A 10,000-nucleotide genomic window follows, 5' to 3' on the forward strand; every position below is an offset into this window, starting at 1 on the left:
CTTCATGACATGCATTTCAGGAGCTTGGCACTCTCTCCATCTCACTCTCTCCATCCTCCTCTCCAATACCTCCCTCATGTTCTCATCAATTCTCCCATCAATCTCCTCCATCTCCAATTCTCCTCTTAATCCTCCTCTCCATTCTCCTCATCCTCCCAATCCCTCCTCTCCTCCCCCCTCCCATCCTCCTTCCCCCTCCTTCACGCCCTCCTTTCCCCTCCCTCCTTTCCCTCGGCTCCGGCCCCCTTCCACTTCTACCTTCCTTCCTTGTTGTAGTCGGCCATAGCTCACGTCCAGGCAGTCCCATATCTCCTTGTTCGGCCCCTCCCTCACCTCCCCCTTCCCACCTTTCCTTTTCCTCCCTCCACTCCTTCCTCCCTCCTTCCCTCCATTTCCTTCTTCCCTCTCCTTACTCCTCCCTCTCATCCCCCTCCTTCCTCCCTCTCCTCGCCCTCCATTCTGCCTCCCTCCCTCCATCCTTCCCCTCCCTCGCATCCCCCTCCCTCTCCCTCCCTCTCTTCCGTCCTTGCCCTTCCCCTCCCTCCCTTCTTCTCTTCCTTCCTTCCCCCTCTCCTCCCTCCTCCATCCTTCCCCCTCCTCCCTCCCTCCATCCTTCCCCGGCCATCCCTTCCCCCTCCCGTCCTCCTTCCTTCCTTCCTTCCCCCTCCCTTCCATCCTTCCCCCTCCCTCCCTCCATTCATCCACTCCTTCCCCCTCCCCCATCCATTCCTCTCCATCCTTCCCCTCTCCATCATCCTGCCACCCTCAATCCATCCTTCCCCCTCCCTCCAGCACATCCTTCCTCTCCCTCCCCATCCATCCTTCCCCTCTCCCTCCATCATACTTCCCCTCCTCCATCCATCCTTCCCCTCCCTCCATCCACCTGGAGTGAGGGAGGGAGGATGGGAGGATGGAGTGAGGATGGAGTGAGGATGGAGAGAGAAGTGGAGCGAGGGACAAGAGATGGATGGCGGGAGGGAGGAGAAGTGGAAATTAAGGAAGCCGAGATGAAAAGGTGAGCAAGGTGTGAAAGAGAGAGAACGAGATATGAAAGGAGGAGTGGAGTGATAGAATGGGGGGAAGGGGGTGTTAGAGAGGTCCTTCGGAATGCAGGAGGCTGGGGAGGTGTCCAGAATATTAATGGCCCATTCAGCCCAGGACACAAGGTCTACCTGATTAAATACCCACTCTGTCTCTGCTTGTGGGTGGGTGTGTCTCTCTCTTTCTCACACACACACTGTCTCACTCACAACACAAACACTGTGTATTAAAGGGGGGGGGGGGGGCAGGCATACTCACACCTTTTCTCTTTCACACTGACACTCCCACCTTCTGGTTTTCTTTCACACTCAACAGATTCTCACCTTGTTTCTCCCTCTCTCACACACATCCTTCTTTCTCTTTTAGTCCCTCTCTCACTTTTCCCTATGCTCCAACCGTCTCCTAACTCTTCCCCAGAGGGTCTAAAAAAACCTCCCTCTCAATCCACAGAAAACAACACTTTCAAGTAACCAGAGACTCCGCCAATCATTTATCCTACTCCTGTTTACGGCAGTGCATTGTTTATTAAGAAAAGCCTATTAAGAGCTGAAATGTCAACATTATATCAATCTTAACTGTATATATATCTTTATATATACTGAGTTTACCAAACATTAGGAACATCTTCCTTTTGAGGTGCACCCCCATTTTTCCCTCAGAACAGCCTCAATTCGTCGGGCCTTTCTTGCCAGGCGCGCCAGTTTCTGTCAAGAACTGCAATACTGCTGGGTTTTTCACCCTCAACAGTTTCCCGTGTGCATCAAGAATGGTCCACCACCTAAAGGACATCCAGCCAACTTGATACAACTGTGCATTGGAGTCAACATGGGCCAGCATCCCTGTGAAACGCTTTCGACACAGTCCATGCCCCAACGAATTGAGGCTGCTCTGAGGGCAAAAGGGGGCGCAACTCAATATACGGAAGGTGTTCCTAATGTTTTGTGCACTCAGTGCCTTCAGAAAGTATTCACACCCTTACACTTTTTCCACATTTTGTTTATGTTACATCCTGAATTTAAAATGGATTAAATATATGTTATGTCACTGTTCAATACACAATACCCCATAATGTCAAAGTGGAATTATGTTAGAAGGCATTTTTACAAATAAATAAAAAATGAAAAGCTGAAATGTTTTGAGAGAGTAAGAATTCAACCCGTTTGCTATGGCAAGCCTAAATAACTTGCTTAACACGTCAGATAATAAGTTGCATGGACTCACTCTGTATGCAATCATTTTGTTTAATAAAACTATCCCTTCTCTGTACCTCACACAKACAATTATCTGTAAGGTCCCTCAGTCGAGTAGTGAATTTCAAGCACAGATTCAGCCACATTAAACATTATTAAAGTGACTGGTGTTCCAAAAGGTCAAAGGATAAAATGAAACAACTTCCACTTGACCTCCCCATATCTCAGAGCTCTCCTTCTCTCGTTCCTCTGTTGGTACACTCTAGCTAACCCCCCACTGGTTCTGTTTGGTCCTGTGGCTGTAGATGCCTGAGGAGCAGGCCTTCTGTGTGTTGGGGAGGATAATGTATGAGTACGGCCTGAGGGAACTCTACAAGAACAACTTTGAGGATCTGCACTGCAAGTTCTACCAGCTGGAACGACTGCTCCAGGTTAGTCCGCCCGCTTCACTGAAGCCCTCTGGAAAAACTTCAAACCGAACTTAATGTCACATAATGATTGTCATCGTGTGTGTGTGTGTGTGTTGCATGCGTGTATGTGCGCACATCATCAGCGTGTGTATCTGCAGACACTTAACCGTGCTCTATGCACCTTAAAGATGGAATCCGCAGTAAGGGGAAACGGCGCCACTGTCCACCCTACAGACATTATTGTTTTTGTTTTGTTGACGAGGTCGGGAGAGCTGGGAGTGCATCGCGCAATCGGACGTAGCAGTTTGACCATTAAGGATTCCATCTTTAAGAGCACGGACTGACTCTGTTTTTGTAAGGGCCAGCCTTAGGTTCGTTATTAGGCAAAATACAGTCCAAATTGTTTAATTTTGTACAGAAATCAATTTTAGCCTCCCCTAGTAGGCTTTTTTTCAACACTGGGTTTGTATTGACAAGCTAGCTCCCCAAGGCTAAGGAATATTAGCATTAATCGCTAAGGGTTGGCATACAGGTGGAAGTAAGCCAGTTTCTCTTTTCTCTCCAGCTCTCTCCTTCACTCCCTCTCTGACGGCGCTTTCTGAGCTGTGATGATGATCGCTTGCTTGACTGAATGACTGATTTACACTAGTCTGTCAATCAATGTATTGGCATATACAGTGCCTTTGGAAAGTATTCAGACCCCTCGACTTTTTCCACATTTTATAATGTTACAGCCTTGGATTAATGTTTTTATTTTTGAATCCATCTCAGCAATGTACACACAATACCCCATAATGACAAAGTAAAAAAACGTTTTTTGAAAGTTTAGCAAATGTATTAAAAATAAAACCAGATACCGAGTGGCGCAGTGGTCTAAAGGCACTGCATCTCAGTCACTACAGTCCCTGGTTCGGGTCCAGGCTCTATCACATCCGGCCATGATTGGGAGTCCCATAGGGTGGCGCCCATTCGGCCCAGCGTCGGCCGGGTTAGGCCGGGATAGGCCGTCATTGTAAATTAGAAATTTATCTTAACTGACTTGCCTAGTTAAATATAAACTAAGTATTCAGACCCTTTGCTATGAGACTCGACATTGAGCTTATGTGCATCCTGTTTCCATTGATCATCCTTGAGGTGTTTCTACAACTTGATTGGAGTCCACCTGTGGTAAATTCAATTGATTGGACATTATTTGATTTGTCTGTATAAGGTCCCACAGTTGACAGTGCATGTCAGAGCAAAAACCAAGCCCCGAGGTTCAAGTAATTGTTCGCAGAGCCCCGAGACAGGATTGTGTCGAGGCACAGATCTAGGGAAGGGTACCAAAGAAATTCTGCAGCATTGAAGGTCCCCAAGAACACAGTGGCCTCTTCTTAAATGGAAAAWTTTTAGAACCACCAAGTCTCTTCCTAGAGCTGGCCGCCCAGCCAAACTGAGCAATCGGGGGAGAAGGGACTTGGTCCGGGAGGTAACCAAGTACCCGATAGTCACTCTGACAGAGCTCTAGAGTTTCACTGTGGAGGTGGGATAACTTTCCAGAATCAAATTTTATTTGTCACATGCACCGAATACAACAGGTGTAGTAGTAGACCTTACAGTAAAATGCTTGCTTACAAGCCCTTAACCAACAATGTAGTTTTAAGAAAATACCAACAACAACAAAAAGTAAGAGATAAGAATAACAAATAATTATAGAGCAGCAGTAAATAACAATAGCGGGGCTATATACAGGGGGTACTGGTACAGAGTCAATGTCAATGTGCGGGGGCACCGGTGTCGAGGTAATCCAGGTAATATGTACATGTAGGTAGAGTTATTAAAGKGACTATGYATAGATAATAACAGAGTAGCAGCAGCTTTCTGGGGGGTGCAATGCAAATAGTCTGGGTAGGACATGCAGCKCTCCACCATTCAAGCCTTTATGGTAGGTTGGACAGACGGAAGCCACCCCTCAGTAAAAGGCACATGACAGCCCACTTGGAGTTTGCCAAAAGGCACCTAAAGAATCTCAGACCATGAGAAACAAGATTCTCTGGTCTGATGTAACCAAGATTGAACTCTTTGGCCTGAATGCCAAGTGTCACGTCTGGAATAAATCATGTCACGTCTGGAACAAATCATTACAAACAGTAACCAGCCAAGTAGAAGAGTTACACAAGTCAGAAATAGAGATAAAATTAATCCCTTACCTTTGATGATCTTCATATGGGTGCACTCAGCAGACATTCATGTACTCAATAAATGTTCCTTTTGTTCGATAAAGTCTCTTTATATCCAAAAACCTCAGTTTTGTTCGCGCCTTTTCTTCAGTAATCCACAAGCTCAAACGCAGTCAAAACAGGCAGACAAAAAATCCAAATTGTATCCGTAAAGTTCATAGAAATATGTCAAACGATGTTTATATTCAATCCTCAGGTTGTTTTTAGCCTAAATAATCGATAATAGTTTCAACCGGACAATAAAACGTCGTCAAAATAAAAGGTAAACAAGAAAGAGCACTCTCGGTCGGGCGCTTTGAAAAAGCTCTGTGACACTTTAGGGTCCACTCATTCAGACTGCTCTACTTCCTCATTTTCAGAATACAAGCCGAAACAATTTCTAAAGACTGTTGACAATCTAGTGGAAGGCATAGGAACTGCAATTGAGTCCTAAGTCAATGAGACTCTAATGGCATTGAATAGAAAAAAAGAAAAGAAAAAAAAAAAGAAAACGACTTCCCGAATTGATTTTTCTCAGGTTTTCGCCTGCCAAATCAGGTCTGTTATACTCACAGACCTATTTTAACAGTTTTGGAAACTTTAGAGTTTCTACCAATCTACCAAGTTAAATAATGCATATCATAGCTTCTGGGCCGAGAAGCAGGCAGTTTAATTTGGGCATGCTTTTCATCCAATAAATTCGAATGGGAGAAAAAATTCCCCTACCTAGAGAAGGTTAAACAATCAACATTCACAAGGCCGCAGGACCAGATGGATTACCAGGACGTGTACTGTGAGCATGCGCTGACCAACTAACAAGTTCTTCATGACATTTCAACCTCTCCCTGTCCGAGTCTGTAACTACCAACATGTTTTAAGCAGACCACCATAGTGCCTTGCCCAAGAACACTAAGGTAACCTGCCTAAAATGACTACCAACACGTAGCACTCATGGTCTGTAGCCATGAAGTGCTTTGAAAGCTGGTCATGGCTCACAATCAACACATCATCCCAGAAACCCTAGACCCACTCCAATTTGCATACCGCCCAACAGATCCACAGATGATTGCAATTCTCTATTGCACTCCACACTGCCCTTCTCACCTGACAAAAAGGAACACCTATGTGAGAATGCTATTCATTGACTACAGCTCAGCTTTCAACACCATAATGCCCTCAAAGCTCATCAATAAGCTAAGGACCCTGGGACTAAACACCCCCTCTGCAACTGGATCCTGGACTTCCTGACGGGCCGCCCCCATGGTGAGGTAGGTAATAAAAAAACTCCACGCTGATCCTCAACACAGGGTCACTCAGGGTCTACTCAGCCCCCTCCTGTACTCCCTGTTCACTCATGACTGCACGGCTAGCACAATCTCGAAAACCATCATTACATTTTTAGATGGCAACAGTTAGGCCTGATCACCAACAACGACGAGACAGCCTGTAGGAGGAGGTCAGAGACCTGGCCGTGTGGTGCAAGGACAACAACCTCTCCCTCAACGTGAACAACATGGTCCAAGCACACCATGACCGTTGTGAAGCGGGCACGACAAAACCTATTCCCCCTCAAGAGACTGAAACGATTTGGCATGGCTCCTCAGATCCTCAAAAGGTTCTACAGCTGCACCATCGAGAGCATCCTGACTGGTTGCATCACTGCCTGGTATGGCAACTGCTCGGCCTCCGATCGCAAGGGGGTATTGCGAACGGCCCAGTACTTCACTGGGGCCAAGCTTCCTGCCATCCAGGACCTCTATACCAGGCGGTGTCAGAGGATGGACCTAAAAATTGTCAGACTCCAGCCACCCTAGTCATAGACTGGTCTCTCTGCTACCACACAGCAAGCGGTACCGGACCGCCAAGTTTAGGTCCAAGATGCTTCTAAAAAGCTTCTACCCCCAAGCCATAAGACTCCTGAACATCTAGTCAAATAGCTACCCAGACTATTTGCTTTGCCCCTCCCCTCACCCACTCTCTGTTTTCATCTATGCATCGTCACTTTAATTAACTCTACCTACATGTACATACTACCTCAACTAACCGGTGCCCCCGCACATTATTATTATTATTATTATTTTTTTTACCTTTTATTTAACTAGGCAAGTCAGTTAAGAACAAATTCTTATTTTCAATGACGGCCTAGGAACAGTGGGTTAACTGCCTGTTCAGGGGCAGAACGACAGATTTGTACCTTGTCAGCTCGGGGATTTGAACTTGTAACCTTTTGGTTACTAGTCCAACGCTCTAACCACTAGGCTACCCTGCCGCCCTGCCGCCCACATTGACTCTGTACCGACACCCCCCTGTATACATTGTTATTTATTTTTTTACTGCTGCTCTTTAATTACTTGTTAATTTTATCTCTTATTCTTATCCGTATTTTTTTTAAACTGCACTGTTGGTTAGGGGCTCGTAAATAAGCATTTCACTGTAGGGTCTACACCTGTTGTACTCGGCGCATGTGACTAATACGATTTAATTTGAAAAGATGAACAGAGCAAAGTAAAGAGATCTTTGATGAAAACCTGCTCAAGACCTCAGACTGGGGAAAGAGTTCACCACCCCTTTAAAAAAAAAAAAAAAAGAGTTCACCTTCCAACAGGACAACAACCCTAAGCACTCAGCCAAGACAACTCAGGTGTGGCTTCGGGACAAGTCTCTGAATGACCTTGTGGCCCAGCCAGAGCCCGGGCTTGAACCCGATCAAACATATCTGGAGAGACGTGAAAATGCTGTGCAGCGATGCTCCCCATCCMACCTGACAGAGCTTGAGAGGATCTGCAGAGAAGAATGGGAGAAACTCCCCAGATACAGGTGTGCTAAGTGCCATACCCAAGAAGACTTGAGGCTGTAATCACTGCCAAAGGTGCTTCAGTAAAGTACTGAGTAAAAGGTCTAAATACTTATGTAAATGTGATCTTTAAGTTCATTTTTTATAAATTAGCAAACATTTCTTAACCTGTTTTTGTTTTGTCAGTATGGGGTATTGTGTGTAGATTGATCAGGAGTAAAAAACAATTTAATGCATTTTAGAGTAAGGCTGTAACGTAACAAAATGTGGAAAAAGTCAAGGGGTCTGAATATTTTCTGAATGCACTGTTTATACCGTGAAATGAACTCCCCTTTCTTCCTACTGAGTGGTTTCATCTCCTCCTATTACTTTTTCCAGGAACAACTCCCAGAACTCTGGTCACACTTCCACCACCTCAATCTGGAAGCTCACATGTACGCCTCTCAGTGGTTCCTCACGCTCTTCACAGCCAAGTTTCCCCTCTGCATGGTCTTCCACATCACCGACCTCCTGTTGTGTGAGGTAAGAAGTTAAGAAGCCCCAACACTATTGTTAAGACTCATTTTAACACTACTCCTTACCCCAACACTGGTCCTAACCTTAGTCCTGGTCCTAACCTTAGTCCTATTCCTTACCCCAACCCTGGTCCTAACCTTAGTCCTGGTCCTAACCTTAGTCCTGGTCCTAACCTTAGTCCTGGTCCTAACCTTAGTCCTGGTCCTAACCTTAGTCCTATTCCTTACCCCAACACTGGTCTTAACCTTAGTCCTATTCCTTACCCCAACACAGAACATTACCAACCTGATGTTGGTACACTAAACTTAAAGGGATACTTTGGGACTTTATCTACTTCCCCAAACTCAGATGAACTCGTGGATATCATGTTTATGTCTCTGCGTGCAGTTTGAAGGAAGTTGTTAACTAGCGTTAGCACAGTGACTGGAAGTCTATGGCACTGATTCTCAGCTGGTGGGTCTTGTGGGAGGTTTTAAATGGCTCGCGGGTATAAAAAAAAAGTTTAACCCTTTGGGCCTTGGTCAAAATCAGTGCACTATTAAGGGAATAGGGTGCCATTTGTGACTCAGGACTGTGGCCGTTCTCGCTCCTTCTCTCTGTGATTCTCTCCTCTCTCTCCCTCCCTCCCTCTCTCGGCCCCCCGGTCGGAAACAATTAAAAGTTTCGTATGTGTTTCTCAGCCAATGAGCCGCGTGATGAGAATCTGCTCCTCTCCTCCGTGCCTCCCTTTTTTTCTCTCTCTGTCTTTCTCCCTCTCCCCTCCATACATTTCTCTTTTTTCACGGGAGAGGTCACTTTCTTATTGTTCTTGACTTTACCCATGCCTCAATTTGATTTGTTTTTTTGTAATTCTGTTCAAATTTTTCTCTCTCTTTTTGCTATGAAATTGCTTTACCTCTCCCTTCCCCTGTGATCTGTTGTGCTTCTGTGGTCCTTTTCTTTTCTCCACACCTCCTGTCCCCCTTCTTTCTGTTTCGCTCTCTCTGTGTCGCTCTCTCTGTGTCGCTCTCTCTGTGTCGCTCTCTCTGTGTCGCATCTCTCTGCGCCGCTCTCTCTGCGTCGCTCTCTCTGCGTCGCTCTCTCTCTAGCGTCGCTCTCTCTGCGTCGCTGTCTCTCTGCGTCGCTTCCGTCTGCGTCTGCGCTGTCTCTCTGCGTCGCTGTCTCTCTCTGCGTCGCTGTCTCTCTGCGTCGCTGTGTATCTCTGCGAGAGGGGGACACGGAGAGAGGGGGACACGGAGAGAGGGGACACGGAGAGAGGGGACACGGAGAAAAGAACTTAAATTCACACAGGACACTGGATAAGACAGGAGAAATACTCCAGATATAACAGATAACCCTAGCCCCCCGACCAAAACTTCTGCAGCATAAATACTGGAGGCTGAGACAGGAGGGTTCAGGAGACACTGTGGCCCCATCCGATGAACTCCCGGACAAGGCCAAACAGCAGGATATCACCCCACCCACTTTGCTAAAGCACAGCCCCCACACTAGAGGGATACCTTCAACCACAACTTACCATCTTGAGACAAGGCAGAGTATAATCCCACAAAGATCTCCGCCACTGCACAACCCAAGGGGGGCGCCAACCCAGACAGGAAGATCACGTCAGTGACTCAAACCACTCAAGTGACGCACCCCTCCTAGGGACGGCATGGAAGAACACTAGTAAGCCAGTGACTCATCCCCGTAATAGGGTCAGAGGCAGAGAATCCCAGTGAGAGAGGGGAACCAGCCAGGCAGAACAGCAAGGCGGTTTGTTGCTCCAGTACCTTTCCGTTCACCTTCACACTCCTGGGCCAGACTACACTCAATCATAGGACCTACTGAAGAGATGAGTCTTCAATAAAGACT

At 46.5% G+C, this 10,000-nt stretch overlaps 1 protein-coding gene across 1 annotated transcript in view; it reads left to right on the top strand.

The window, feature by feature from the left end:
- The window catches only part of LOC111952600 (rab GTPase-activating protein 1-like), a 159,056-nt gene that overhangs the window by 91,431 nt on the left and 57,625 nt on the right, over positions 1-10,000 (top strand). Inside the window, 2 exon segments of the mRNA XM_070435100.1 lie at positions 2,537-2,662; positions 8,012-8,155. Coding sequence (XP_070291201.1) covers positions 2,537-2,662; positions 8,012-8,155 — 270 coding nt within the window.

The sequence above is a fragment of the Salvelinus sp. IW2-2015 genome, linkage group LG26, assembly GCF_002910315.2.
Source record: "Salvelinus sp. IW2-2015 linkage group LG26, ASM291031v2, whole genome shotgun sequence".
Classification (NCBI taxonomy): Eukaryota; Metazoa; Chordata; class Actinopteri; order Salmoniformes; family Salmonidae; genus Salvelinus; species Salvelinus sp. IW2-2015.